This window comes from Schizophyllum commune (assembly GCF_000143185.2).
Source record: "Schizophyllum commune H4-8 unplaced genomic scaffold SCHCOscaffold_4, whole genome shotgun sequence".
Classification (NCBI taxonomy): domain Eukaryota; kingdom Fungi; phylum Basidiomycota; class Agaricomycetes; order Agaricales; family Schizophyllaceae; genus Schizophyllum; species Schizophyllum commune.
The window spans coordinates 686,235-712,893 of NW_026089541.1; the positions used below are offsets into that span (position 1 = coordinate 686,235).

The window sequence follows — 26,659 nt, forward strand, 5'->3', positions numbered from 1 at the left end:
TGGACATAGAAGGCTAGGTTGTCATTGAGAGATTAGGATTACTGTAATGGGCTAGAGATCGCGATCGATATATCATACAGGCGGACGAGTGGCCTGTTAGTCAGCCCTCTTCTGTAGTTTAGCTAGGATGTCCGGGCTGATTTCTGGCCATAGAAATTGTGCACTAGACAGGAAGGCAATCAGAAGAGTCGCAAAAATAGCAAAGTCCACGATTGCGTACCTATTTCTGGTAGAAAAATTGCGGCTGATCATATTCATCCAATTCCTTCGTGCGCCCAGATCATAAAGCCTGTTGCTGTCGGCACGATCTATGGCGTATACGCCCGGCTGTAGTTCTCCTCTTGGGGCAGGGATACATATATACCGGACTGACTTAGTTCGAAGCATCTCTAGCATACTACGTCCCCGTAGAATGTTCCGAATGACCATTATGGACAAGCCCTATCGAGACCGTAAGCATGAATACGACGATGAAATTGATTGTTAGAAGCCCGCCGCACCCATGCAAACAACGCGAATAGCACGCCGAAGCCAGCCGTTACCATGAGCCTCAGATGCGGTTGCTCGACGAGACAGCCTGGGTGGCAAGCTATCGTCCAGGCGATGTTTTGCCTGCGCTGAGCGCGAACGCCTAGAATTCCCCCGACAACATATCGACCGACGGGGCCGCCGAGAAAAATCCAGGATCCCCACCAGTCCCACCAGACACTCCTTGCCCAGGCGTCCTGTCGTGAGACTGCGATAGCGGTAGTAGCATGTCTGAGCATCACGCCAAGTATGGGCGCCACGGCGACACCGACTGCAACCGGGGTAAGTGTGATGAAGAGCAAGAACTGCTTCATCAAGTGCTTTGTAACGCAGTTTCCTAGCTTCGTTTGAGTAAGCGTCTGAAGTGCCTCTGGCGAGACCCGGTGTACTCACCCAAGGACAATGGTGGTCGAAGTCAAGCCTGCATACGCCGCACATTGAGCAGTGGTGCGCTCGTGGAGGTTTCCATGCGCCCGCGCATTTGTCTTTTGTGCAGACCTCTAAGTCCCCCTCCGAGTTGGCGCACTCATACGGCACGGGGATAATTCCCTTATTAGGAGGAGGAACACGCAGGCGAACGTGCTTGTATCGGCAAAGCGAGACGTACAGGTAGGCGGTCGTACCCAGCAGTATTGTCACTGACATGGAGTAGAGGGCTGAAGAGATTGAACCAAAGGCTTGTTTTAGAGTGATAGAGGAGCCATGGTTTCGTGACTTCACGTACCTCCCGCAATAACACGACCGTGCAGACGCATCATCCAGTTCACTGTTGGTAATAAAGTTTACCACCTGTCTTAACAAAAAGATAACGCCGTCACTCCACCCACCTCCGACCTCCACAAATGCAAGGTACCATCCATACCTGTCTATGGCATTGAGCAACGGCCGAAGATGCTTCGAGGTCGGGTCTTCGCGGGCTGATAACTCACGTCAGAATAACGGCGACGAGCCCTTGTATAAAGCGCTCGAGAGCTTTGTGACGGCCTCTCCTGGTTGTCCGAAATGCCATAGCGGCATAATAGCTGCCTTCTAAGCGTTCGCGATGTGTTGGGCGCGTGGCCGCTCCGGGTAAAGTTGAGTTTCGCGTGTCCCGGTGATTGGTCACGACTTCAACTATGCACGTGACGTGACCGAACCGTGACACTCACAGTTCATGGTCTGCTGAAGAGTCCCATAATTGCAAAGCTGGTCTTGTATGTAGAATGTAGAATGTTTGACAGTAGAGAACAGAACTTCCTATGACTTTCGCTACTCGATTCCTCCCCGCAACCACGCCAAGAGACCCTTCGTCCCTTCTCGCTCCCACACGCGGCGCTGTGGGGCACGGAATCTGCGGCACGTCAGATGGACCATACGAAGATATAGAAGCAAGCACTCACGCATTCCCCTCAACCAAGAACACATCCAACGGTAGGAGTCCCATCTCGGGTGGTAGGCGGCCGATGTCGTTGTCCCGCAGATCCAGCTCATCGAGCTTCCACTCTGGCACCTCCCTGTGCCCCTTGAACATTTCTGCGAGGCCCTCGAACCCTTCGAGCCCGGTGATACGGTTGCCCCGCAAGCCGAGGACACGCAGGCCTACCCGCCCGCTGTCGGCGAGGATGAGTGCGCTGAGGACGGGGGTCGTGAGCGCGGCGCTGGTGAGGAGGTTGTATGTCAGGTTGAGCACGCGCAGGGAGGGGAAGAGCCGCGTGAGCAGCGGCAGAAGGGGCTCGCTGGCGCCGGGTGATGCAGGCGCGCCCGACGCGGGGTCGTGTCGCGCGACGGGGATGGTGTCTCCGAGGTTGCACCCCTCTAGATCAAGCTCCTCGAGGACGGGCAGGAGCGCGGTATCGGACGCGCACACGGGCAGCGTCACGACACGGTCTTTGCGCCGGCTGGCGAGCGTGAGCGATCGCAGGGTGGGTGCGAACGGCTGTGCGGCGATGACGCTGAGCGGAAGCGTCGCAGTGGGGACCTTGAGGTCCTCGCTGTTCGCGGATGCAAGCGAGGGCGCGGCGAGGGAGAAGGCGCGTGCATGGGTCGGCGCAGTAGATGGCGGTAGCGTGAGCGCATGCGTGCGGTCATCGTAGTACTTCGACTTGTCGAGGGCGAAGGCGCCGGGCGGTGCGGGCTTGTCTCTCTCCTCCTGCTCGCGCCTCTCTCGTTCTTTCTCCTCCAGCTCCTTCGCGCGAGCGCGCCGCCGCCCGCCCTCGGTCAGCAAGCCTTGCTCCGCCTCGAACTCCCAAACCTCCTTGACGATCTCGGGCTTGGGTGCTGGCTTCGCGCCGTTCTTCTGTGCTTCCTCGTCGCCGTCCGTCGGTTTCGCGAGGTGGGCCGTGCGCGCCTTGCGTCTCTGCTCGGCCTCGATCTCCCATGCCTCGCGGATGATCTGCTTGCCAACGAGGACGCGCATGACGCCCGGCGGCGGATCCTCATTCACGAAGTCGAACGAGAGCTCCTTCTCTACCTTTGACAGCGAGTTCCTCACGGCTGCTTGGCTAGCTCGAGTCTCTCGGAAGTCGAGAAGCTGAAGAGAGGGGAACGAGCCGGCTGCGAAGGCATTGTCGATAAACACTTCGTCTCCGATATCGGCCTGCTCGAAGTGCAGTTCTTTGAGTTTGTTCAGCCGGGCTGCCGAGGATAGCAGAGCCTTGCACGCCGAGTCCGAGCCCAGGGGATTGAACGACAGGTCAGTCTTGATCAGCGTGCTGGGTAACGGGAGGTCGATGGCCGCCGCCGTGAGCTTGTTGTGCGAGGCAACGAGCGTGACGAGGCGTGGGAGGGGAACGCTCGCACGGGGTATATCGCAGATGAGGACCGAATCGTTGTCCGGGCGCTGCGCTGGTTGGTACCCGGGCGCGAACGGTTCGTTGAAGTGAAGCGAGGTGAGCGCATTGTGTGAGACGTTCAGAACGGTGAGCTCGGGAAGGGAAAAGAGATCGGGTGGGAGTTTGGTGAGGCAGTTGTGCGAGACGTCCAAGGTGGACAGCGTCATGAGATCGCAAATGGCCAGAGGCAACTCGGCGATTTTGTTTGCATGGATCTGACAAGAAATTGGGCATTGGTTCAAAAGGAAAAGGTGTGATAACGCACGTCGAGTACTTTGAGCGATCCAAAGAGTGACAACTCTGGCTGGATCTCCACAATGTCGTTGTTGAAGGCCTTCAGGACCTCCAGATCCTGGGCTTCAAACCACGCCGTCTCCTGATCGGCGGGCTTTCCCTTTCTTGGGGGCGCGGGGGGCAGCGGGGGTTCTTCCGGGACGCTCTTGAGCGGCGCTGGCGTGAGGCCAAGGTGGATCTCAAAGAGCGCGGAGGGGATGCAGGGAAGAGATCGGGCGACAATGTTGAGCGAGCCTGTAATGATACGCTTCATTATTGAGTGCAGCGACGCGGGCGCGAGCGGGCGTATATCTACCTGTGCTCCGCGCGCGCTCGATCGTCTCGCGCAGGGACAAGCGGCCGAGGATGTCCTCTTCCGCAGGTGGGGGCGCGTCTGGAATCGCGTCCTCAAGATTCTCGGACGGAGATGCCGCCACCGAGCGTTGCGCCTTCTTGGCTTCGGCGCGCTTGAGGGCGATCTGTTCGCGGATGGATAGCTGAGGCTTTGAGCTACTTGACGCTTCTTTCTGGGGCGATGCCGAGCGCTTCAGGGGCGATGGGCCGCGCGACGGACCCCGCTTTGTGGGCGAGGCGACGCGCTTGGGGGTCGCGCTCTTTCCGGGCGTCGGGGATCGCGGATTGGTCGCCCGTACTGGTGAGGCAGGCTGAGACTTCGTCCGAGCCCTGCTCGCGGGTGCAACCAGCCCATTGCCTGTCGCGGGCTTCCCTGTTGCTCCAGGTGTAGCTGGTGTTCGTGGTGTCGCCGGGCTTCTGGGCGTTCTGGGGGTTGTTGTTGACCCCACACTCGACTGGACGCGCGATCTGACAGGAGTTCCTCGGATTGGGGGATCCACTTTCAGATTCTGCCCTCGAGATGAGGGCTGAGGAATTCTGGACATGTTTATACGCGGAGGAGATGGGGAATGAAGGCAAGAAAGAGCCCGCCGGAGATAGCGGGCCGCGGATTTCTTCTCAGAAGAAACCTCATGTGCCTGAAGTGGTATCAAGTACGCTCACATGTACGGTGCGAAGAGTCTGCGAGAGTATACTTTCGACCCAAGCAGCAACAAAAGGGGACCAGGAAATCATTACTGTAGATTACTTTCTAACATTTCCGACGAACGCTTAGTATAGCGATATAGGTACAGATTCGAAGTCAGAGTCATGTTTGCTTGACGACCAGACTAACCTCCTCCAGCTTCTCAACCTTCACATCTACTTTGCTCTTCCCTCGTAGTGCTCGTATGCGCTGCGCTAGAGCGACACTCAGTCGCTTCGAGGCTGGCACCGTCTTGAACCTCTTGGCATATTCTTCTAGCTGAAGACGGAAGCCCAGGTTAGGGCATACAACATTGCGCCGCTCGCGGATCCAGTCGATGACTTCTTCGGATAGCATGCCGGGTTTTGGCGTCGAGGTGGCAAGCAAGTACGCGCAGACGACTGTGGCGCTCCGGCTGATGCCCTGTACGCAGTGAACCTATAGGTGGAGTCAGTATCGTTAGGGAAAGCGTTTCTGCAGCGAGTGCATATCATTCCGGCTGTTTCACGAATTGAACCCAGCTTTCAAGTGCGTCAGCCACAAATGAACACTCACCAATACCTTACTGCCTTCGTTCTCCGCCAACGCCCTCCTGATGTAGTCCGTCGTCTCATCTAGCCGGCTGATGATGTCTTCTCCACTGTTATCCAACAGCTTCACATGCAACCTATGCTCCGCTGGTATCGTCGCCGGCAGCATGGGCTCCATATCGAGCACGGAGACAACGTGTGTGATACCGAGGCGTGCGAGCGTGTCCTCGTCCCGAGCGGTGAAGTAGTCAGAGAGGTATAGACGCGGAGTTATTAGACTCGCAGTGCGCCCAAATCGCGCGTCGCCATCGGTGGAAATGTGCGATGTCGCGGCGCGGTACGCGACCTGCCAGTTCTGGGAGGCGGCAGAGGGTGTTTTCATGGCTATTCCAGGCGGTGTTTCGCGTAAGTTTTACACTGAAAATAGTCTGAGAAGAAGAGAAAAAAGCGGCGTAGCAGACGGACAATATGGCGCACAGTCGATGGTGATAATTAGAGACGATGCGCCAGCGAATCCCGGCCTGCGACCCCCACGCGCGCTGCACGTGGACGGCATTTCGGCCCGATGTAGCAATGTTGAACTCCTCTCTAAATCAACATGAATTCACTGCCTGCATTCTTGTTACCTTGAGCGCTGCGAGGGATTCCTTGTAGCGTATCCATGAAAGAAGAGAGTAGCATCTACTTGGAGTTCGCCACAGTTCTGCCCTTCCCGGCCGTGGGACCTGCGGTGACATCATCCAACTCTAGACGGAATCTTTCCAGATGCTTCCGACGCGCCAGTTGCTTGCAACTTGCTCTTCACCATCATCTTCAGTTCGTCCGAGAGGCCCACTGTGTCTATTCTGTAGACAACTCCTCTCACCATAGCCATGGCTACGCAACTCTACGAGGTCTTGGAGATCCGCCAGGACGCTTCCCCGGAGGAAGGTGTGTAGCCACGAGCATTAGTGCCGTCGTCAAAGCTCGAGCAGCCTACTGATACCTATTCTCAGTGCGCAAGGCGTACAAGAGACTGGCGCTCAAGACACACCCTGACCGCTTGCCTCCCGGCTCGACGTCGGCTGACAAGGCAGCGGCAGAAGACAAGTTTCGTAAGGTGCGTGGCCTGTGCGTGGATCGATGGCCGCATTACTTACCTCCTCGCCACAATCCAGGTCAACAACGCCTACGAAATCCTAAGCAACGAGGAGAACCGGAAGGTGTGTCCTCCAGCCAGTCGCGCGCCACATCACACTGATCACCATCCTTTACAGATCTACGACCAGTACGGCGTCTTCCCTCCTCCAGGCCCCGACCCGTCCGCCTCCTCCTCCTCTTCGTCTCGCTCTCGTCGCGGAGCCCGCGACCCCTTCGACGACCCCTTCTTCTCCGGCGCAGGCTTCTTCGGCGGCAGCGCCTTCGGCTCGCGCGAGGGCCCCTTCGGCTCGCGCAGCGGCTCCTTCTTCCCCGACCCCTTCGCCCACGACCCCTTCTTCAGCCGGCGCACCCGCGGCTTCACTTTCACCGACCCCTTCGAGCTCTTCGACGCCTTCTTCGGCGTGCCGCACGAGCGCGAGCGCGCGTCCGCGAGGGCGGACCCCTTCAGCGGGTTCGGAGGCCGGCAGGACCCCTTCGGTGCGTTCGGCGGCCTGTTCGGTGGGATGGGGAGCAGCATGCTCGCGCTCCCGTCCGCGTTCGGAAACGTGGGCTCGAGCTCGGGCAGCCGCTCGTACTCCATGATGAGCTCCGGCTTCGGCAGCTCGTCGGGTGGCGGCTGGACGAGCGAGAGCGTGTCCACGACGACTGTGAACGGTGTAACTACGACCGTGCGCGAGAAGCGGGACGCGCAGGGAAACGTGCACCGTACGAAGATCTATCCAGATGGAAGGGAGGTGTATACGATTAATGGAGTGGAGCAGAAGAAGATTGGCAGTGGCGAGGGCAAGCGCAAGGCGCTGGAGGATGGATCGAGTAGCAAGAAGCGGGGGAGTGGCGGCGAGCGCGGGCATGGCAGCGCGCTGCCTCCGCCTGCTAGGGGCGACAGCATGCAGTCCTCGAGCAGCTCGGAGCCTTATTCCTCTCGCCCCTCGTCCTCCTCGCACCACTCGCACCGCACGTCCTCTCGTCACGGTCACTCAGGGGCTGCCAAAGACTACTATGGTAGATATCCTGGATTTTTGCCGCCTGATTTGGTACTCACCACACCTCCAGACGAAACACCTCGCAAGCACTACAAGAACCCCGGCAGCTCGCACCACACCACCTACGGCATGCCGCCTCCGCCACCCCTTCATTCCGGCCCGCCCGGGTACGAGCCTGGGCCAGGGGAATACCCTGCTCAGCCTCAGTACTCCGCTCAACCTCAGTACGGCGCGCCACAGCCTCCGTATGGCGCGCCCGAGCCCCAATTCAACGCGCCTCAACATCCGTACGGCGCACCTCAGCCAGCGTACGGGGCGCCCCAGCAACCCTATGGTGCACCCCAGCCCCAATACCAGGCTCAACACAACCAATCCCACTCGAGCAAGTCACACAAGGGCTGGCGTGGCTGGTGAGTGTGATATCCTTCTTTATTCATCTACCGCATCTTCTTCTTTTCCTTTTACTCCTTATTACGTCCATCTCCATCTCATCTTTTTCCTTCCCCGCCCTCTGTCTTTATACTTACCGGGCATCGATATTAATATGCGGCACCAGAATCTGAACGCAAGCTCGCTTCCAGGATCGACAAAGCGTTGTCGATATTCCACGGCCATGCGGCGCATAAGCACGCTCAGAGCTCATGAACAGTAGAAATTTTTGCGTCGGGGAGTTCTTGTCGTTTTCATCCGGAAGTGTGGTTGTCATCAGGTAGTCTTTCTTCGAGTTCTCTAGATCGTCTGTTCCAAAGCTTAGGGGAGGAGGAACCGGTCTCTTTTCTTACCACTGTATCCATAGCTATCATCGATTGTATTCCTGGTTCCCCTTGTCCTTACGCTGCTTTTTGCCGTATCGCTTCTCTTTCTCGTGTCGCTCAACTTACCATGGACCACATACATCTCCTCAGATATCATCACGCACCTGAACAGATATAGAGTCATAGAAAATAAGTATGGTCGCTTTGTTCAAAAAGTGGGCAGGGCAGACATCCTCCGCCCAAGCAACTTCAACTGTGACATCACATAACCGTGAGAATTCGTGACGAACCTTTCATCGGCCCGGAAGCCGACCACGCCTTCTGATCTGCCCCATCATCACGAATCTCGAACAATGGCAGACATCGAGCGCGTCGCTCGAACGTGGGTAGCAACACAGAAGGACGAGGAAATCTACCACACTGTAGAGGGTAGAACAAGTCGCTTGCTTTTGATGCCTCAAGTTACTCAATATGGCCCTCGTAGAAATTTCTAATCGCCGCTTGACCTGGCTGGGTGTTGTGAAAGCCTTGGAAGAGTACTTGACTTCGGAAGACGATGAGCTAAGGAGGAAAGGTGGGCTTACTTACTTCAACTACCCCTCTACGTAGCTTATCAGATTTTTAGGCGTTGATTTTCTGGCTTCAGTGCTCGTCAAAGCACCGCCAAGCTCCTTTAATGTGCAGTCGAGTACGTGCACAGAGTAGCAGCCTATTCATCATTACTCATGGACAAATAAGCGCGGGTACTCATCTTGTTCATGAATAGCAAGCTAGAAGACACGGAGACCATCATTCCAGCATTGAAGGGTCTTGTTCCTCTTAGTGCGCTTCCTGCCGCGGAGGCACCGGTTATCGTCCGAGCGTAAGGCAGTCATCTGTGGCATACTAATCTGTCTTACTGACTTCCAAAAGCCTTTACTCGCACGTGAAGATGCAGGCTTTGGTCCAGTCTGTACGATACAATGTCTTCACCATCATCGACACGCTCATGGCCAAGCATCGGGAGGGTCAGCATCTTGGTCATTTATTCTGCGCTAACCTGCTTAAGTTGACCGCACGACACCTTCAGACCTCAGATCAATCAACAACGAATTCCTCGACGGCTACATCCGCCTCGCGGATGGCGAAAAGGACCCGCGAAACTTGCTCGTCGCTTTCGCCATAGCGCGAGTCATTCTCATCGAGTTTGACATCACGCCTTTTGTTGAGGTAGGTCATACTCTACCATCTTCCGAGGCATCAGCGTATACAGTCTGACCGTCCGCCAACCAGCGCCTGTTCGAAATAACGTACTGCTATTTCCCCATCACCTTCCGCCCACCGCCCAACGATCCATACGGGATAACGACAGACGACCTTCGCGCAGCGTTGAGGTACGTACTTACAATACGCGGCGAAACGCGTTTGACCATCGCGAGCATTATATTCATCCGTCGATTATGTAGAAAATGCCTAGCTGCCACACCCGCCTTCGGGCCAATGGCGATCCCTATCTTCCTGGAGAAGCTGATGGCTGGTACTCCGGTGACGAAGGTGCATCGCATTATACATCTTGATCTCAATCGTCGCGTGTTTATCTCTCTTCGTGACTGACTGCCTTCTCTCTAGCGCGACGTCCTGCAAACGATGACCCTCTGCATCCCGGTCTACGGCGCCGCCGTCGCGCGCGCTAACGCACGCAAACTTTGGAATGCGCTCAAGCTAGAGGTGACTTTTTCTTGACAGTCGCATACCTCAAACATGTCTACAGACTGAACAATCATCACCTTCTCACCCATCCCCAGATCTTCCAGCCGACCGACCACGTCACCGAATCTGAGGCATTGAAGACTACCCAGGAGCTCGTCAAGACGATCTACGAGGAATCACCGTCGGACGACAGCGACATTCAGGGCCTCGCGCGCGATGCCTGCGAAGAGTGCATCGGCATCCTCAAGGAGCCCGAAAAGAGCCAGGCGAAATACGCGATCAAGGTTCTGTGCGCGTTCATGTCCACGACGCGTGCGTTTTTACTCAAATTCTTTTTCCCATAATGTTTCATAGCTTCACTCATCTGACCTCCACAGCTTCCGTCTCGCGCTTCACCCTCTTGCAAGTCGTGCCACACCTCCTGAAGCTGTTCAACACGCCCGATGAGCTGTCGACGCGGCCCGCCATCCTGCAGCTGCTTTCAGAGGTAATCGCGGCTAGCAGGGACTCTAGCCTCAAGAGCGAGGGTATTGCAGAAGTCGCTCTCGCGCCCTACAAAGATGAAGTACTCGGCATCCTCACAGTCGGCCTCAAATTGTCCTCCTCTCGCTCGTCGGCTTTGTCTGGCCTCACTGGCTTAGTGACCACCCCCGGCCTCATCACGGACGACGAGGTCGGCTTCATCGTACACAACCTCTCTGAGCTCGTGCAAGCAGGGTTGGCGGAGGAAGATGATGCAGGGTATGTGCTTTCTTCGACCATCGCTTTCTTCCGCCGTCGTGATGACATGTTCTGATTCATCCCTCTCGATAGCGACGAAGTCCTCACACTCCTCGCCAAAATCTCCGAAACTGCCCCCCGGCACGTCGAAGAACAACTCCTACCTATGCTCTTCGCCGCCCTCCCTGACCGTGCGCCCCCGCGCGACGCCGACTCCGAGCGCGTGCGAATCTTCCGCGCCCTCGTCGCGCTGAAGGCCCTCTGCCAGCAGCCCGCCCTCTTCGGCACCCTCGTCTCGCGCGTGACGACCAAGCTCGACCTCGTCTGCACAGCGTCCATCCCCGAAGGCGAGACAGATCTTACTATCGCATACGCCCACGCCCTGCTACGCACACTCTCGCAGACGCTCTCCGCCAAGGTCGACGCAGGACACGTCGACGTCGTCAAGTACATCGACCGCCTGATTCCTCTTCTGTTCAACCTCTTCATCTACTCCGCCCTGACAAACTTGACTGTCGGCACCGACTGGCGCTTGATCGCAGTTGCGGGCGGCATCATTACTATGGTGGTGCAGGCGTTACCTGTGGCGTGAGTCCTATCGTATCCTGAGGATGCTAAGTTGTTCAAACGTATTTCTAGCCGACAAGAAACCTTCGCGAATGCCCTCTTCGGAGCATACGCCGGAGGCGACCTCAAGGGCATCGCAGATGGCCAACAGAAAATCCCTTCCTCGCCACCATTTGAGCCTTTGATCGTAAGTGAACGAACGTCATAAACGTTCCTTCCTGATGTTAAACCGCAGGACTCCGCCCCCGCGCCACAGAAGGGCACAGTAGCATTGCTAGCGTCCTCAGTAGTTGCTTTACGTCCCGAGGTAAGCTACTTCGGGAATTCGTGTCTTCAGCGTGAGGTGCTCAATGTCCCCAGGTGGCGGCACCTCCCCCGCAACCCGCCAGCTTCGTCGCACAGACACTCTGGTGGGGTCTCAAATCCGCGGAGACTGAGCTGCAAAGGTCATCGGCATGGCACATCTGCGCATCTATCGTCAACAAGCGCACGGCGGGTAAGTATCTAGATTCTTCCCGTATACCGAGCTCTGCCTGTATTATATGGACTGACGATCGCCACTTCTCCCAGACGTGTCGTCGTTTCTTGAGGCCGACCTCAATGATTTCTGGACGACCGTGGTAGCAAACCAAAGCGTCGGGGTCTCGCAGAGGCATGATGCTCTGCAGGCATGGGCCTGGGTAGGCTCTTTCCTCCTTTCGTATCACGTTGCGCTAACGGCCTCTCAGATATGCAGGGCATTGCTCGTTCGTAACCACGCCGCTGCAGGTCCACTCATCGAGCGTCTCTTCACCCTTTTCAATGACGAGAACGTTGGCTGGGACGCTGCTCGAGCAATTGGTCAGATTGGCAGGACAGATGATATTTTGACGAAGCGCAATCATGCCGTCGTTCGGGTCAGCTCATCGCACTCGAACTGGCTACGCGACTGACCCTCGTTCGAAGATCCTCTACTTACAAAAATATGTGAACAACGTCTTGCCAGGCCTCATGAAAGACGCCGCAGGACATGACAGTAAGAGGATCAGCGACACTGAAGCATGCCTCGCTGATGGCATATTCTCAGACGCAGTTGTGCAGACTGCCAGCCTCGTCGCTGTCACGGCGTTGATAACTACGGTGCCGAAAGCGACTTATGCACAAGAACTAGAATCGGTCAGAAAAACATTCGTAAACGCTGTCTGCGCTGCTCACCTCTCTTCAGCTGTACCCACTCCTCCTGCGCGCCCTCGACTTACCTGACCACAACATTCGGGCCAACGTCATCGAGACTCTGCTCGCCATTAACAACGACGACGCTCCAGAGAGCAGCAGAGCCTCCGAGCACGCATCAACGCTCGTCTCGGTCATGCTCAAAAATTGCATAGCGGCGACTATGCCGTCCACGGTATAGCCTTTTCTCCTTTCAAACTCTTCGCATTTTGTTAATCATCGTTTGTGCAGCGCGTCCGGATAGCCGCCCTGCAATATTTGGGGATCCTACCGAAAATCCTTATGCGTGAGGTACTGCAAAGATACCGGTCAGCGGTGGTCAAAGAACTCGCCAAAGCGCTGGACGATCCGAAGAAGGCCGTGCGTAAAGAAGCAGTCGCGACAAGGTCAGTCACGCTCTACGTAATAGCCTTCGATTGCTGAAGTCACCTCCCATCTAGAACGAAATGGTATGCCCTCATTCCAGGGAAAGCGCTAAGCAACTATACTAACTTGTGACAGGTTCACGGCGTGAGCTGGATGTATATATATATAAGTGAGTAGGCAATAGTTCCGCCAGTAGGATATAGCTGACCTTGCGCTCAGTATGACCTTTTACTACGATCCCCTCAAGCATTGTATCGACCTATACTCAATAATATGCCACCTGTTTGCAAGTCAATGCGTAAATATCCCACCACATTTATGTGTATTTCTTGAGACGGTAGGTATTTCTACATCTGTGCCTCGGGACCTACCTCTCGCGACTATCTCTTGCATGCCTAACATCTCGCATCTTCATACAAACTCGCCATGGGTTTGTGCGAGCTCGAGAAGCGTGACCGCTGTTCATCAGAAACGGTCACGCGTAAGTCACGAGAAGTCACACTGCGTAACCGCCTGGAGCAACTTGACCTAAACGTCCATCAAGGTCAAACACGACCAGCTACGAAGGACTCGAACATATTTAAATGACGGAAGAGGAGAAGAATGGCCTCGGTGAGTCCACTCAATTCCACTGGGTGGTCAAAATATCTCATGCCTTCACAGCTTCATTGTCGCCACCCATATCTTACGCTGATGCCATGAGTCGCCTAAGAGCCAATATCGAGAAAGACAAGGCACGAAACGAACGACAGAGACGATCCCCTATATACTGGATAGGCCGACTATTCTCGGCGACTTCCGGGCTCATGCAGAGGTTGGTTGCCATGCTATTATACCCCGTCGGCGACCAGTTGTGGCATCGTGAGTCCCAATCATGTTATCCAAGCTTATTATAGCTGTAATTCATTATTTAGTGACTGCTGGCCACTGGTTGCACATCAAAGCGACGTATCGCTCCTCCAGCACCGAGGCCGCCACCTTGCGTTTCATCAAAGAGAACACGACAATCCCGGTTCCCTCGGTGCTCGCGCACTTCTCGTGGTGGTCGGTCGACTATCTCGTCATGACTCGAGCCAGCGGTGTGCCTCTCGACTGGGCCTGGAGCAAGCTATCGGATTCCCAGCGTCAAGATATTGTGGCACAGCTGGCGGACTTCGTAACACAGATGCGCGCGTTGCCACCACCGGACGAGAGTCGTATCTGCTCGGTCATCGGTGGTCCCATACGTGATTCACGCGCGTATACAGGCCCCGAATGCGGTCCATTCTCAGACGAGGCCCACTTGAACCTGCAATTGCGTAATGGTCGCCCAATCGAGGACTTTGCGCAGCGGTTTCCCGCACTGCCCTCCATGCATCGAAGGCGTCACCCGATTGTATTCACTCACGGGGATATCGCCCCTCGCAACATAATGGTCAAGGGTACGAGAGTGACCGCTCTCTTGGACTGGGAAAACGCAGGGTGGTATCCCGCGCACTGGGAATACTGCAAGGCATATTGGGCGTCTTGGGGTCCCGATCACTCTTCTTGGTCTGCATACTTTTCTCAGTTTATACCCCGCTTCCAGGAGGAAGCAGACGTCGATTTACAGCTGTGGCAGGAGACATGGGTACCCAGCACCCGAGTCTAGATCTATCTTGGTATGTATCCCTACGCTTGTCCGCGATCCTGTGGCTGACGACTGAAACAACAGTTAGCTCGATGAACTCTCACGCGTACACGACTTACGATACACCTCCATTACGGAACTAATGGCAACGCTATAATGTTTAGAGATCCACAATGACGCTCGACATATCCCGTCCCCCGCTATCAAGACGCGCCATGACCTGAAAGCTGCGACCCTCAAGCGTCATCCCACGGGCCTGCACGCGCTGCTTGAACTTCTCGAACCACTCGTCGCCACTGATCCGGAACGGGAAGGGGTTGTCCATGATGCCCGCGTCGATAAACGACCGTATGACCCTAATCGCCCACCAAGCACAAGACCAATGCTGAGCGTCCCGTGGGTACGACTTCCTGTCATGCGTAGCTGGCAATTCGGAGATGAACTGTGACATCGTTTCCTCCGTAATCGTCTTCACCTCCGGGAGGCGAACGAAGCCAATCATGCGGTCCGTATTCAAGACGTTTACGCGTCTGTGGTCGGTCTTCCAATTCCCATCTCCCTCATTCGTGATCTGGTACACCGTCGCAGGGATCAGGGAGCGTGCGTCCAGATCCTCTGTGGCATGCGGGAGCAGCGCCCAATGATACAGCCCTTGAATCCGCTGGTTTTCGACCTTGTAGGCATATAGTACGATGAACAGGTACATGCCAGGCGAACACCACGTCAACTACATTTCCATGTCAGCGAAGAGGTAGTTTTCAGGGTGGTACACGTACTGCCGTCGATCAACCCGCTTTGTTCGAGCGCACTGTGGAAGACGATGACCAGCGATGATGAGGGGAATACGCCGGGAGCTTTTATCCTACCCTAATCTTTTGTGGCGCATGCCTCATGCCCGTCGACCAGAATGCATTTCTCGTGATCGAGACTTACGTGACATCGAAGCTCTCGCGGATGACCCAACTCAGACACCATAGATTACACAGAAGGAAGCCACAAAACACTATGGATGCTCCGCGAGCGCTGCCGCATGCGGGAAATGCCTATTCAAAAGTGCGACGATATCCGACTTCGTCACCAGCCCTGCAAACAATCCACCTGAATGCGTGAACAATATTCGGCGCAGGTTCTGGAAGAGAGAGTTGGCCCGTAAGAACAACTAGGGCGCTACTCCGCGTAGTGACTGCTCACCAGCTTTTGGAACATGCTGATCACAACTTCCTGCGGTGTATCCTGGCGAAGGAACAGCATGGACGGTTCGAGCAGTGCGGTCAGATCGACCGCATTCTCGGTTGCCTCCACCTCGCGTTTGGGATTAGAGAACAACGCTTTGCGAGAGGTATCCCCTTCCAAACGTTCTGAGGGCGAGTTACTTTAGGGTGTGCAACCGACTTGGCTATCACTCACTGATGGCAGACAGCAACCTCTCTCGCTCCACGTATCCCACAAGCCTTCCCTTCGCGAGGATGGGAAAGCCATTAAAGGACTTCTCCAAAGCCAGACGCTCTGCAAATGCTCGGTCAAACGTCAATCGCGTCAGTTGTCCGATCATGCACTCGCCGAGCTGTCCAATGGTGCGCTCGCCATCTTCCAAACATACGACATCCTCCGCACTGCGCATGAAGCTTGCGCCAGTAGCGCCTTTGTCCTTGTAGTCCACGGGTGGTAGCCATGGGTATCGTCTCAACGCGATCCAAACGGGGTAGATACCATCTGACCCGAGCGCGTCGCCGACCATCTTCGCGGTCATGACGGCTACCATGATGGGCACGACGTGCGAGAGGGCGCCGGTGAGCTGTTCAATGGTCAAAGGAAAGCAAGAACACTGTGCGCGTTGCGTACCTCGAACAGGATGACGACAATGGAGACTGACTCAATTAGCGAAAGCGACCTCCACAGCAAAACCCACTCACTCGTCATTCTGGTGACCCCGCCGAGCATCGCCGCCGCTCCAACCACCGCATAGAAGCCTGGCGAGATACACCGTACGCTGGGATCCGGAGGACATGACGTGAACATCCACGCGTCGGGGTACCATCGTTGAACGTCTTGCCTGAATGCGCATCATCAGCCCTTGCCCCTTGAACCTCTACATTCCTAAGACGACTTACATTATCAGACCCATCGCCCTCCCGAGGCATGCACCAATGGCGATGGTAGGCATGAATATGCCAGCCGGCACCTATTACATTCCTAATCAGTCTGGGAGGCTTGTGCGATGAACTCTCACATACCATCATCCCAAAAGTCCACGACGTTAGCACTAGCTTGATCCCCGCCGTCAGCGACAGCAAGAACACGTTTTCCCAGAGCGCGGTAGGGCTGAGATGTTATTCAGGATGACACCTACATCCACCTTGCCAGACTCACTTGCACAGCCCATGGTAGTCACCTCGATTGGGATCACATTCCTGGAACAGGTTCGCGACCAACTCCGCCATTTGCACACTACCAACAAATATGAGCATCAGCAATCTCGTGAACATCGACGTGGTGGCGAGACATACCGGCAGAATACAATCTGGCCAATGTCAGAATTGAGCCTTTCCATTGCGTTGCAGCGGGGCTCACCAGAAAGCTGACGGCGGCCGTCACGGCGCTCACGCCAATTACCTCCAAAACCGGATATTCGTGGATCAAGCTGTACCGTCTCAACAATGCTACCTGCACGTTCAGCTTGATGAGGAGGGATCCTAAGAGTCCCTGAACGAGTCGTCAGATTACGCTTGCCGCACGCGAGAATTATGGTGCTTACGCCAATGACACCCAATGCAAGCCAAGGGAACTGCAAGTTAATGCCTTCTTTTAGCATAAATCATTCTCATACACGCTACTGGCGAACGTACCATTTCGAAGCCTTGCCACGTATCGCTGCCGCTGGTGACCTGTATCAAGGTTCAGCACGGGAAGTCGATCGATCTATCCGCCCCGTACCTGGAACAAAACCAACTTCGAAGTACCGAATGGATCAATGTACTGCAGGGCGACAGCGGCGACGGCCGAGGCAACAAAGCCTCGCCACATAACGTCGAACTCCTTGGCGAAAGTGTCCAGCTCTGGTACAACTCAGACAGTGTAGATAAAGTGCAATGCATCGTGCGCATACCTTCCAACCCAAACAGTACACCGCCCAGAGGGCTACCGAAGGCGACAGAAACGCCCGCAGCAGCTGCGGCGGCTAACATCTTTCGCTTTTCGGCTACCAACCTCAGCGTCTGGAGGGCGTCCGCTAGCACCGCGGCATACCTTCATTGTTCTTGAACTGACTGAACAACCGAGAGAGTAGAGTTGCGATACAACAAGCGACGTGTACGAGTGGCCCCTGCATATAGGTCAGAAGTGAGCAAACCATGTATACAGGGTCTTACCTCTTTCCCCAACACCAATCCCGAGGCGACAGATAGTGCCAGACCGAGCGCTTTGATGAGAAGCGTCCACGGAGTCAGGAAGGCATCGAGAACGTATCCGCTAAGTATCTGGGGCGTCTTTCAGAGAATGCTGCAAATGAGGGAGCGTAGAAGACATACAGCCTTGATTTCGGGGACTTCAGCCCATCATGAGTATGTCACCTGGGCGAACAATGGCAAACGTACTTCCTGTGTGGAACGCACTGTCCAGGCGTCAGCACGAAACCAAGCGATGACTTCGTACAACGTACTATGGTGCATAGCTCTGCACAAGAATGGCAGCACTTGCCGCGAAGAGAATCTGCGTCTGAGTTAGAAGCAGGTTCGAGCGTAGGTAGATTGCACATACAGCTAGTGCGACGTAGATGGTGGACTGGAGGATAGCTTGTGCGCCTATCATTCGTACGTTCAGAAATGCGCTCCATGACTTCCACTCAGTGCATAATTCGCCGGCTTCATGGGTAGACCCAGAGGTAAGCACTTGCGCGCCACATAGATGGTTCGTACGCACGATCCAAGCCGGAACAGCATGCCGGCTGGTTGTAGAAAAAGCCATAGGTGCAGCGACCTTCTCTCAGGTCTGCCAGCCTTACCGTACAGTCAGCATAGCACTTCGGCTGGACAACACGTATAGACGCACCATTTGACTAGGACATCCAGCCAAGCGCCCGCGACGCCGATGCTCACACCAGTCAGAATCACCACGAACCACATACGCGCCGCATCCATCGCGGGGAGCAAGAATCCTCGAATCCCATGTTGCGAGTGCAGCATCTGAGTGCGCGCGCGCGCGAGGGCCTCTTCCGCGAACCAGTCGATAGAGCTTCCATCGGTGTACTTGGCCGGCGCGGTAGCGTGCACATCGCGCAGACGTCCATCAGCGTCGAGCTCAAAGAGTTCCTCGTCGCGCCAGCCGGCGCCCTCAGGTTGTTCCGGGGCCGTCATAGCCGTCGTAGTCGACGTTGAGAACAAGACGCGTTTCGCACGCGACGCGCCCGACATTTCTTGCTTCCAACCATGATGAACGATCCCAACGAGATCAATAGGCAGCCGTCCTCGATGTCGGAGCAGCTGCTGCAACCTTTGGAGGAGCTACAAGTCTTGGCCCACAAGCTCTTCGCATCGCTCGCACCCGTACAGAACAAGCCTCCCCCTCCCCCCTCCGCCGAAGCCTTCGTCGCCTGCAATGAGCGCTTATCACGCGCAGTCAGCGTCGCATACGCGCACCAGGTCAAGCAACGCCAGATCGAAGCGCTCGCAGCCGAGATCCTGGAGCTGGACGCGCGATGGCGCGAAGTATGCGTAACGCTCGAGGAAGACAAGCGCGCACTCGAGGGCATCCTTCGCGAAGGCGACGAACGACTCAAGGCCATAGAGCAGGCACGAGAGGGCTCGTAGTGCTTCCTCCTACCTAAGTGCATGTGCTAACATGTCCTGCAGGTGCCATCCCGTACCCCGAGCTGCTCGCATACGCCCAACATATCAGCACCTTCTCCTCCGCCCCTCCCAACTTCGAAGAGCCCCCGCCGCCAGCGCCAGGAGGTCCGCCTCCGAAGCCGACGCAAACCTTCAACCCCCCGTTCCCGAACGAGGTCAAAATGCGCTTGGGTCGGCTGGGGCTGGAAGGCTCACTGGGTCCGCTCGGCGAGACGCACTCCGTCGGAAGACGTACGTTCTCAGGCGCTTCTCGTATTCTCACCAAATGCCTGACACTATATACAGCACCAGACGCCCGTACTCCCGGCCAGGAAGCAGGGAGACCAGGCCATGGCGCCAATCCCTACCGCCAGGACCTGCATGCGCAGCCCTCCCAAATTAGCCTCGATTTCCTCGACGACCTGGATCTCAATCCTGACCTTTGATTCGAAATGTGCAGCGCGTCTAACATGCATGGAGTCAGCAAGCGTTCGATTCTCCCTCCGAGCGTCGAGCAACGCAAGGTCACCTACAGGCGATTGGCGAGCCTTTAGGCGCCTCCTCGCTTTTATCCCTGGTCCCTTGCATCTCAGCGGTCGCCAGTGTCTCTGCCACCTTCTACGGCACCCCTTGGGGACTTGCGGTGCTTGAAGCGGACGATGCGATTTGCAGGGCAATAACACCAGACCCATTCTCTTCTCCTGTGCCACACGGCTGAGTCTCCGTTTGGCGAGCAGTCTGTCACAATCAGAAACGGCCAACCGGGATCCGACGGCAATGTCTGCAGCGCGTCCACCTTGCTCTAGTACAGCAACTCGCCGTGATGCTTGGTCGGGATGCTCTTGCATCGCAGCTTGAGGGTTTGCAGAAGAACTATGAACTGTGCTGGGTTGCCGCTTTATCGTGGCCACCAGCAACACATGTAGTAATCCCACTCAAGTTATCTTTCAATGTACTTGCGATATCTGACTTTCGAGCTGATGACAGCGGCAAGGGTGTGGAAGTTGCTGACCTCCGAAGGTACTATAAGCATTCGCAGCATCTTGAGCTTCTGATTATAAGTTCGTTGCTCACTGTCAGCCTCTTATGTTCCTCGTACAATGCCGCTATCAGTAGATATTGATCCCTCAAGCTCGACAGACGACGTCTCCACCACCGTACCACGTTCTCCCGCGCCGCAGCTCGACTCCCGCCTCTCCAACGGTCCATGCCAAATCCGACGCTTGCAACTCTTCGTTGATGGTGTCCACCAAGCGCAGGAATTTGGCAGCCTTCTCTTTCGCCGGCTCCCTCTCCGCCTCCGGTCCAGCTAGCGCGACGAAGTCTTCTTCGCTCACAAACCGCGCGAGCGTGATATGTGCGCTGGGCGCCGCGTACCGCGCCTGCGGCGTGACCCCTGCTCCTCCCGCCAGCGCGTAAAGGTCGCGTCGCATATGCAGATATGTGTATGGGGCATCTTCCGCATCCTGGCATGTCCCTCTCGCCTCCGGCAAAAAACTCAGCGCGAGGCCTCCAAGATCGGCGTTTAGCCGAGGATGAGCAAGCCGCGTCGGGTGCGCCTTCGGGTAGCCGACGAGCTGCTCTATCAAATCACTGCCGAGCTTTTGGATCGTCTCTTCGACATCCGTTGTCGTCTTCGCCACGACGAGCTCGAGAAGCGTGATGTGCATATTGCTTGCTGGCGCGATCCACAGATGCGGCGCAATGTCCTTCAACCGTGATTGGATGCCCTGCCCGAGGGCAATCACGCTAGGTGCGGGGATGGCGATGAGGGTGAGGCATTGGCGAGTGTCGATTTGGTCGAGGTCAACGGCCGACTGAGTGCGAGCTTTTTCGAGGGCGGTAAGGATGGGGTCAACGCGGAGATGCTGGAATAGGGTAGGCAAGAGGAATTCAGTGCGACCCTTGTCGTAGCCAGTGAGCCGATGGTCCTCGTACAGCTTCTGAATGGCCAGCTGCACGAGCCAATTATTGTTACCGCCATTCCATCATTGAAGGGTGCATTACCTCAGTCCCATCGGTCATAATCAAGAGCCCTTCAAATGGATTCACAACTTGCGACACACTCATGATGGTGGATCAGAGCAGAAACGCAATCGGCAGCCTCGCCTTCCCCGTTGCTCCCCGCGAACTGGAATTCGAACACACGTGAGAGCACGTGGATCGGCATCAGCCGCTTCACACACGTCTTCGAAGTTACTTAGATTCTGAGCTTCCCCACCCATTGTTTACTGCCGTGACTGCTTATTCTTGATGTGAATAGTGCTTTATGGACGATCCTTGGGGTAACGCATGGGCGGACAATAACGACGACCGACCGCGGTCACCGATAGTGAACCTCAAGCTCGATGTGAAGTTCGACGCGCCGGCGGAGGAGGGGCAGGAAGCGGACATCGCCCTTCCGTCGTGGTCAGCTGGACCTGGGATCGAGTGGGCGGACCCTGCGGCGTACTCGGGGACGAACCTGTGGGGGAAGCTGAATGCGGCGGACGATGCGAACGGCTGGGCGACGGAGTCGAGCTTTGCGGATATCCCGCTTGGGCGGACGCTGGCGCCGGAGGATCTGGACGAGAAGGACGCGGATGGGGATGAAGAGGAGGACGAGGGGGTGGCGCGGCCTGAGGCTGAGGATGGACGGGACGTGTACCGCTCGCCGACACCGCGATCGCCTTCACCGCCGCCTTCGCCACCGCGCGTCGCGTCCCTGCCAGGCAGCCCGGACGGCGTGAACGCCTTTGCAGCGGACGTCAACGCCTTTGCGGCGGACGCGGAGGATGCATGGGCACCGCCCGTGGACGGGAGCGTCGCGGCGGCGCTGGACTCGCCCGCAGAAGCGTGGGGAGCGGAGTGGGCGGCGGGGGACGACGATGCGCAGTCCGTGGACGAGTGGGAGGCCGCGAAGCAGGCAAAGGCGAAGCAGGATCACTATGTGGTGCGTAGTCTGCGTCGCTATACGTCCGGGGTGCTCAATGATTTAGCTCAGCCTCCAGAATTGCTCGCGTCTATACTCGCTCAGCTTGAGGACTTCTCACGCGACTACTGGCCAAGCGGGAAGAACAAGCGCGTGAAGAAGGAAGACGAGGGAACGAAACATGGTCAAGAGAGCGGTCAGGACAAATCTACAGACGTAACGGAGGAGAGGGAGGAGAATGAGCACTCCGACAAGCTCGAAAGCCCCGATGCGAAGGAAGGGAATGCGGACAATGACGAGAGCCTTTCCGAGCAAGCGGAGGATGAACAAGAAGAGGAAGAGGAGGAGACGATGGAGATGCACCGCGGGCGACCTCATTCGCGCCACCCTGCCATCGACGAGTTGGAGGGAATGTACGTGTCATAAGGTGCTCGCATGCGTTGTCTGACTGTAAACAGGGAAGCACTTGTCGACCGCCTAATCCCTAAAGATGTCTCCTTCTCTGGCTTCACTCCCTTCCCAAAATCCGTCACCGCTAAGCGGATGGCCGATACCATTCGCCTGACGAGACATGCTACCCTCGCGCGTCTCAGTCCCATGCATCACCTCGGATCGTCCAAGGGATCTCTTGCTTGGGAAGCATCCGTTAAGGCTCGACCAGAGTACAATGAAGACGCTGTGGTACCGACAGGCTGGAAGATTTTGCCTAAGGAAGAGCGCCTGGAGCCGATGTCACCGACGGAGAGGAAACCGGCTGGCGGACTGTTCTCGTCTCTGTTCAGCAGGAGATCGTCTACGCCGCCTGTGTCGGCTGCAGCGTCTACCTCTGGTACACCGCGAGCGAGTATGGACGCGCCTCGTACGCCCACGCGCGCTTCACCTGCTTCGGTGAAGTCGCCCACGACCTCTACGCCCCCCATCATGCAAGCTACGCAGAGCGCGCCACCCGCTGCAAAGCCATCAACTCCACCAATCACCAGCCCACCCCAGCTTCTGCCATCCAACAGCCATGCCCCCGAAATATTCCCCGCCCCTGCCCCTGCGCCCTCTGCCGTCTCCCGCTTCCTTAGCCGCTTCTCCCGCCGGTCGTCCTCCTCAGAGCGTGCATCACTCGCGCTCTCGACTGACGATCTCGACTTTTTGAACGACGTCGAGCCCGTCGCGGAGACGAAGCCGGGGCATCGCGCGACGTCGAGCTTCAACCTCGATATGGCCTTCCATTCCCCTGCGGCGCTGCCCCCGCGGCTTGAGCCTCCCCCTGTGGGGCCGAAGATCGCTCCGCTGCCACCGCCGCCATCGTCATCGAGCTCGAGCGCGGCGAGGCCGCAGTCCATGCCGTCTGTCAGGCCCACCACATCTGCGACGCTTCTCAACTCTCCACCGCTACACCCGACGACGACGACCGTGCGCATGCCAACGAGCGCCGTCCTGTCACCGACCAGTGCCCTGCCGACCAGTAATATCCCGCCGATCATGAAACCGATGTCGCCCACGATGACGGGCTCGTCCATGACTTCCATGACCTCCTCGGGGACGGCGTCGACAGCGCCGCAGAACGACTTTTTGGATCTGGATTTTGGCGCGTTCGACGCGGCGCCGCCGCCCGTGCAGAAGCAGGCTCCGTTTGCGCCGCTGCCAAAACAGGTGCCGTTCGTGCCGCCACCGCAGCCAAGATCGCAACCGCCACCACAAGTGCAGCAGAGCGCGCCAGCGATGTCGCGCGCGCCGTCGATCGCGTCGCGTCCGCCGTCGATCACGACGCGTGCGGAGTCACCGGCGATCGGGGCGCGAAGAGGCACGCCTGTGGCGATCATGTCCTCGACCCCCGCCCCCGCGGCAGCTGTGCCGAAGCTGGCGCCTGCGTTCTCGCTCGCGCCGCCGCCTTCGTCCTCAGCAGCACCTCTTACAAGTTCGCGGCCTGGGCATCGACCGGGGTCATCGATATCGAGGCAGCCGCCGCCTCAGCCGGTCATCCCGCCGTCGCTGCTGGGCGATGACGATGATGACGACTTCAGCGATTTCTCCTCGGCGTTGCCCGACCAAGGGCGCGCAAACGATGGGGCCTTGTCGCCGGAGGGAACCAGGCAAGGGTTGATAGGGGACATGTCCCCGGCGCTGTTTGGTGACCCATCGCCGCCGGCCCAGCCTGCGGCTGGTAGCGGCGCAGGGGCGTTTGGTAAGCCTACGATGAGTGGGTTTTTGAGTGGGTCGTCGCTGGCATCGTTGCCGAGTACAGCGTCGACGTCGTCTGCAATGATGGCGCAGGCGCCCGCGAACGACAGCTTCGACGACTTTGACGATTTCGTGTCGCCTACGGATGCAAAAGCCGTGGATAGCCTTTGGGGCCTCACAGACGGTGACGGCGACCACAAGCAGACATCCGCAATCCAAACGCCCTCGCCACCGCGCCCGCCGGCGAAGAACCGGCCCCCACCACTAGGACTGGGGCTCGCTGCACCGCGCTTCGTGCAGCCCGCGCCGCACACGCCGCAGGAGGCGCAGACGCTGAGTGTGCCCGGGGGCTCGGATGTGTTCTCGCCGCCGCCACCGCTCTATTCGCCCTCGGTGATGCCGCCGCCGAAGAAGGTGTCGGGTGCGGCGCATATGCGGACGCTGAGCCTGATGGAGGCGGCGGCGCATCGGCAGGGACGGTGGCCGCCTGCGCCGCCGTCGCCGTTGCCGGAGGCGATACCACCGCCGCCGTCGGGGCATGAGGATCTGCTGGGGGAGGGAAGTGGGATAATGGGTGCGAGTAGTAGTGGCAGTGAGATGGGCGGTGTGCATGCGACGGGGCATCTCAAATCGTCGTCGTCAGAGCCTATGACGATGGCGAAGCCGCCTAGTGAGTGTTGGCACGGAGTTGTATGCAAGGAAGGTGCTGATGATCTGTTAGGCAAGTTCGTGCGACCGCCGCCGCTCATACAATCTGGCACACCGCTGCAGTCCAAGCTCGACGCACCGCCGACGCCGACTGTACCCACCCTGGCGCCTCCGCCCACCCTCTGGGAAGCGCCTGCAGCTCTGACAAACACGTTGCCCTCGCAAGCACCGTCCAAGTCGCCCTCAGTTGCGCCGGTATTGTCGCCGCCTTCTGGCTTCTCATTCCCGCCTGCACCCTCTACTGCTGCCCCTTCGCGATCGGTCGCGTCGCCTCCTCCACCGGCAACAGATCCTTTTGCTGGACTTTTCGGGAGCAGTCCCGCCCCAGCGAAGGCTTCGGGACCACCATCAAAGGGAGGGTTGTCGGCGCAGGATCTGTCGTTTTTTGAGGGCTTATGATGATGCCCTTTTTGCATTGTTTACTTTGTGTTTGTAACGTTTTCACTACTTTATTCCATTGCATGTCTTTCACTCATTGGCCGGAATGTATGCTGCTGGCCGAATTGGGCACGCGCGTCATACTTGCTCTGATTCGCTCTCCTGTCTGACATGGAACAGACCTCATCATTCATAACACTCTCACAGAAACTATAGTACAATGCGAGCAGTTCGAGAAACACAATTTAGAGCTCAGACGCTTCCGCCCGGCGCCTTGTCCCAAACCGCAGGCCCCGGCACTTGGTACGTCGCCGGGTCCTGCGCGTTGGGCGGCCAGATGTTGAAGATGATGCCCGGCGTACTGTCCGTGTATGCGCCCGGGAACTTGACGCCGTCGGCTGGCAGCGCGTCCGAGCCGTTGCTGGTCACCGTGATCTGCGTGCAGCTGGGGTAGTTCTGCGCGCCGCGGATGGGGTTCTGGTCGTAGGCGACGTCGGCCTCGTGGAGGGCGACGATCTCGGCTGGGGGGAAGGGTGAGTGAGTGAGTGGGAGGGTGAAGAGGTGAAGGGTGAAGAGGGGGAAGGGGGGATAGAGGCAGGATGCATCCGAATCTCAGTGGGGTAAAGGGTGATGAAGGACGTACCGCGCAGCAGGTAGTCCCCGGCAGGGACGTCGGGGATGATGACGCTGTGCTTGCCTCCGGCGGAGATGAGGCGGTCGACGGCCCAGGTAGAACTGCCAGTGTCGTAGCCGTCGGAGGCGATCTTGGTCCATGTAGCACCGTCGTCGCCGCTCATGTACACTTGTACTGTAGGACAGGACGATCAATACTAACACAAAGTTGGCAATCAGGTCGCCACTCACTCGGACCGTGGTGCGAGCTGGCTATGATATCGTCGTTGCGACTGAGGCCGACTCAGCAATGAGACCAACGACAGGCATCGACTACTCACTAATCATGGTACCACTCGAAGCTGAGCTCGTCACCGCCGGCGACGGAGACGCGCTTAGGTACCTCTGCAACGAGCGTGAGTGCAGAATCTCTGGTAAAAGAGCAGTACCAAACTCACGAGCGTCATTGACATTGCACTTCATAGCAGCCGACGTCAAGTCCTTCACCTGAAGCGTGAGAAGTCAGCTGCAAATTCGGATTGTGAAAACATAGTTCATGTCCTTACAGGATTGTTCGTGGGCGGCGAGCGGACCTATGCAATGTCAGAGAAAAACATCGACAAAAGTTGCCCAGCCACGTACATATTGTCCGATCCCATCTCCCTGGTACTCGCCGTTCACATATACGCCCCAGACGCGTGTGTGCGCAGAGGCAGTGGCGATGACGGAGCCGAGAACAGCGAGAGACGCAAGCCTGACCATGTTGAGAGGCGGGGATCGTCGACGAGCTTGGTGGAAGCGGCCGCCGCCTATATACCATACGAGAAAAGTAGA

At 57.2% G+C, this 26,659-nt stretch overlaps 13 protein-coding genes across 13 annotated transcripts; 6 read left to right on the top strand and 7 right to left on the bottom strand.

The window, feature by feature from the left end:
- Window positions 1-96: 96 nt before the first annotated feature.
- On the bottom strand, window positions 97-1,286 carry SCHCODRAFT_02496198 (uncharacterized protein; the record flags this gene model as incomplete). Its single annotated transcript, XM_050343035.1, has 5 exons — window positions 97-163; window positions 221-441; window positions 501-869; window positions 922-1,184; window positions 1,253-1,286. The coding sequence occupies 5 exons, from the start codon at window positions 1,284-1,286 to the stop codon at window positions 97-99; spliced, it is 954 nt and encodes a 317-aa protein (XP_050200939.1).
- A 397-nt stretch (window positions 1,287-1,683) lies between these two features.
- Window positions 1,684-4,573, bottom strand: SCHCODRAFT_02571489 (L domain-like protein). The gene is made up of 4 exons (XM_003033107.2): window positions 3,928-4,573; window positions 3,604-3,866; window positions 1,908-3,553; window positions 1,684-1,858 (listed from the first exon to the last, which is right to left on the bottom strand). The coding sequence occupies exons 1-4, from the start codon at window positions 4,508-4,510 to the stop codon at window positions 1,777-1,779; spliced, it is 2,574 nt and encodes an 857-aa protein (XP_003033153.2). The 5' UTR covers window positions 4,511-4,573; the 3' UTR covers window positions 1,684-1,776.
- Window positions 4,574-4,681: 108 nt separating this feature from the next.
- Window positions 4,682-5,575, bottom strand: SCHCODRAFT_02617701 (phosphatases II). Its single transcript, XM_003033108.2, has 2 exons — window positions 5,206-5,575; window positions 4,682-5,088 (listed from the first exon to the last, which is right to left on the bottom strand). The coding sequence occupies exons 1-2, from the start codon at window positions 5,560-5,562 to the stop codon at window positions 4,774-4,776; spliced, it is 672 nt and encodes a 223-aa protein (XP_003033154.1). The 5' UTR covers window positions 5,563-5,575; the 3' UTR covers window positions 4,682-4,773.
- A 477-nt stretch (window positions 5,576-6,052) lies between these two features.
- On the top strand, window positions 6,053-6,736 carry SCHCODRAFT_02470416 (DnaJ-domain-containing protein; the record flags this gene model as incomplete). The annotated part of the gene is made up of 4 exons (XM_050342687.1): window positions 6,053-6,110; window positions 6,176-6,279; window positions 6,338-6,382; window positions 6,437-6,736. Coding segments are annotated over 4 exons (507 nt in total), but the record flags the coding sequence as incomplete, so codon positions are not given.
- A 583-nt stretch (window positions 6,737-7,319) lies between these two features.
- Window positions 7,320-7,955, top strand: SCHCODRAFT_02497775 (uncharacterized protein; the record flags this gene model as incomplete). The annotated part of the gene is made up of 1 exon (XM_050343065.1): window positions 7,320-7,955. One exon carries the CDS (start codon window positions 7,320-7,322, stop codon window positions 7,953-7,955), a length of 636 nt encoding a protein of 211 aa, XP_050200941.1.
- A 574-nt stretch (window positions 7,956-8,529) lies between these two features.
- SCHCODRAFT_02698782 (ARM repeat-containing protein) lies at window positions 8,530-12,760 on the top strand (the record flags this gene model as incomplete). Its single annotated transcript, XM_003032490.2, has 22 exons — window positions 8,530-8,632; window positions 8,684-8,746; window positions 8,797-8,920; window positions 8,971-9,065; window positions 9,128-9,267; window positions 9,331-9,431; window positions 9,504-9,591; window positions 9,667-9,765; window positions 9,843-10,059; window positions 10,125-10,488; window positions 10,561-11,055; window positions 11,107-11,221; window positions 11,270-11,341; window positions 11,395-11,530; window positions 11,605-11,714; window positions 11,763-11,930; window positions 11,980-12,049; window positions 12,101-12,189; window positions 12,239-12,421; window positions 12,478-12,632; window positions 12,687-12,695; window positions 12,748-12,760. 22 exons carry the CDS (start codon window positions 8,530-8,532, stop codon window positions 12,758-12,760), a joined length of 3,009 nt encoding a protein of 1,002 aa, XP_003032536.1.
- Window positions 12,761-13,436: 676 nt separating this feature from the next.
- Window positions 13,437-14,242, top strand: SCHCODRAFT_02495395 (kinase-like protein; the record flags this gene model as incomplete). The annotated part of the gene is made up of 2 exons (XM_003032491.2): window positions 13,437-13,473; window positions 13,527-14,242. 2 exons carry the CDS (start codon window positions 13,437-13,439, stop codon window positions 14,240-14,242), a joined length of 753 nt encoding a protein of 250 aa, XP_003032537.2.
- Window positions 14,052-15,060, bottom strand: SCHCODRAFT_02617713 (uncharacterized protein). Its single transcript, XM_050344827.1, has 3 exons — window positions 14,998-15,060; window positions 14,341-14,948; window positions 14,052-14,293 (listed from the first exon to the last, which is right to left on the bottom strand). The coding sequence occupies exon 2, from the start codon at window positions 14,925-14,927 to the stop codon at window positions 14,382-14,384; it is 546 nt and encodes a 181-aa protein (XP_050200942.1). The 5' UTR covers window positions 14,928-14,948; window positions 14,998-15,060; the 3' UTR covers window positions 14,052-14,293; window positions 14,341-14,381.
- Window positions 15,061-15,224: 164 nt separating this feature from the next.
- On the bottom strand, window positions 15,225-18,573 carry SCHCODRAFT_02496444 (uncharacterized protein; the record flags this gene model as incomplete). The annotated part of the gene is made up of 22 exons (XM_003033109.1): window positions 15,225-15,350; window positions 15,413-15,593; window positions 15,625-16,016; window positions 16,064-16,089; window positions 16,135-16,274; window positions 16,333-16,403; window positions 16,456-16,543; window positions 16,592-16,669; window positions 16,729-16,742; window positions 16,793-16,924; window positions 16,977-17,006; window positions 17,068-17,106; window positions 17,156-17,277; window positions 17,328-17,420; window positions 17,468-17,543; window positions 17,590-17,697; window positions 17,749-17,765; window positions 17,815-17,831; window positions 17,880-17,929; window positions 17,978-18,081; window positions 18,140-18,216; window positions 18,269-18,573. 22 exons carry the CDS (start codon window positions 18,571-18,573, stop codon window positions 15,225-15,227), a joined length of 2,286 nt encoding a protein of 761 aa, XP_003033155.1.
- Window positions 18,574-18,645: 72 nt separating this feature from the next.
- Window positions 18,646-19,490, top strand: SCHCODRAFT_02495655 (uncharacterized protein; the record flags this gene model as incomplete). Its single annotated transcript, XM_050343025.1, is given in 4 exon segments — window positions 18,646-19,022; window positions 19,045-19,049; window positions 19,069-19,296; window positions 19,351-19,490. The coding sequence occupies 4 exon segments, from the start codon at window positions 18,646-18,648 to the stop codon at window positions 19,488-19,490; spliced, it is 750 nt and encodes a 249-aa protein (XP_050200943.1).
- A 547-nt stretch (window positions 19,491-20,037) lies between these two features.
- On the bottom strand, window positions 20,038-21,461 carry SCHCODRAFT_02534933 (uncharacterized protein). The gene is made up of 2 exons (XM_003033110.3): window positions 21,052-21,461; window positions 20,038-20,999 (listed from the first exon to the last, which is right to left on the bottom strand). The coding sequence occupies exons 1-2, from the start codon at window positions 21,112-21,114 to the stop codon at window positions 20,172-20,174; spliced, it is 891 nt and encodes a 296-aa protein (XP_003033156.1). The 5' UTR covers window positions 21,115-21,461; the 3' UTR covers window positions 20,038-20,171.
- On the top strand, window positions 21,222-25,319 carry SCHCODRAFT_02617722 (uncharacterized protein). Its single transcript, XM_003032493.3, has 4 exons — window positions 21,222-21,976; window positions 22,028-22,368; window positions 22,414-24,797; window positions 24,849-25,319. The coding sequence occupies exons 1-4, from the start codon at window positions 21,314-21,316 to the stop codon at window positions 25,232-25,234; spliced, it is 3,774 nt and encodes a 1,257-aa protein (XP_003032539.1). The 5' UTR covers window positions 21,222-21,313; the 3' UTR covers window positions 25,235-25,319.
- Window positions 25,320-25,355: 36 nt separating this feature from the next.
- On the bottom strand, window positions 25,356-26,629 carry SCHCODRAFT_01280218 (uncharacterized protein). The gene is made up of 7 exons (XM_050341371.1): window positions 26,468-26,629; window positions 26,392-26,418; window positions 26,284-26,332; window positions 26,167-26,230; window positions 26,078-26,118; window positions 25,857-26,021; window positions 25,356-25,734 (listed from the first exon to the last, which is right to left on the bottom strand). The coding sequence occupies exons 1-7, from the start codon at window positions 26,585-26,587 to the stop codon at window positions 25,466-25,468; spliced, it is 735 nt and encodes a 244-aa protein (XP_050200944.1). The 5' UTR covers window positions 26,588-26,629; the 3' UTR covers window positions 25,356-25,465.
- Between the last annotated feature and the right edge of the window lie 30 nt (window positions 26,630-26,659).

Excerpts from the sequence above, each read along its gene's own strand:
- SCHCODRAFT_02571489 (XM_003033107.2), bottom strand. The coding sequence starts at position 4,510 with ATGTCCAGAATTCCTCAGCCCTCATCTCGAGGGCAGAATCTGAAAGTG. Across the intron at positions 3,554-3,603 it reads GATCGCTCAAAGTACTCGAC|ATCCATGCAAACAAAATCGC; the intron begins GTGCGTTATCAC and ends ATTTCTTGTCAG. Across the intron at positions 1,859-1,907 it reads TTCTTGGTTGAGGGGAATGC|ATTCCGTGCCCCACAGCGCC; the intron begins GTGAGTGCTTGC and ends GACGTGCCGCAG.
- SCHCODRAFT_02617701 (XM_003033108.2), bottom strand. The coding sequence starts at position 5,562 with ATGAAAACACCCTCTGCCGCCTCCCAGAACTGGCAGGTCGCGTACCGC. Across the intron at positions 5,089-5,205 it reads ACGAAGGCAGTAAGGTATTG|GTTCACTGCGTACAGGGCAT; the intron begins GTGAGTGTTCAT and ends CTCCACCTATAG.
- SCHCODRAFT_02617713 (XM_050344827.1), bottom strand. The coding sequence starts at position 14,927 with ATGTACCTGTTCATCGTACTATATGCCTACAAGGTCGAAAACCAGCGG.
- SCHCODRAFT_02534933 (XM_003033110.3), bottom strand. The coding sequence starts at position 21,114 with ATGAGTGTGTCGCAAGTTGTGAATCCATTTGAAGGGCTCTTGATTATG. Across the intron at positions 21,000-21,051 it reads TTATGACCGATGGGACTGAG|CTGGCCATTCAGAAGCTGTA; the intron begins GTAATGCACCCT and ends TGGCTCGTGCAG.
- SCHCODRAFT_02617722 (XM_003032493.3), top strand. The coding sequence starts at position 21,314 with ATGGACGATCCTTGGGGTAACGCATGGGCGGACAATAACGACGACCGA. Across the intron at positions 21,977-22,027 it reads CGAAGCAGGATCACTATGTG|CCTCCAGAATTGCTCGCGTC; the intron begins GTGCGTAGTCTG and ends GATTTAGCTCAG. Across the intron at positions 22,369-22,413 it reads ATCGACGAGTTGGAGGGAAT|GGAAGCACTTGTCGACCGCC; the intron begins GTACGTGTCATA and ends GACTGTAAACAG.
- SCHCODRAFT_01280218 (XM_050341371.1), bottom strand. The coding sequence starts at position 26,587 with ATGGTCAGGCTTGCGTCTCTCGCTGTTCTCGGCTCCGTCATCGCCACT. Across the intron at positions 26,333-26,391 it reads CGCCGCCCACGAACAATCCT|GTGAAGGACTTGACGTCGGC; the intron begins GTAAGGACATGA and ends CTCACGCTTCAG. Across the intron at positions 26,231-26,283 it reads GTGCAATGTCAATGACGCTC|AGGTACCTAAGCGCGTCTCC; the intron begins GTGAGTTTGGTA and ends CGCTCGTTGCAG.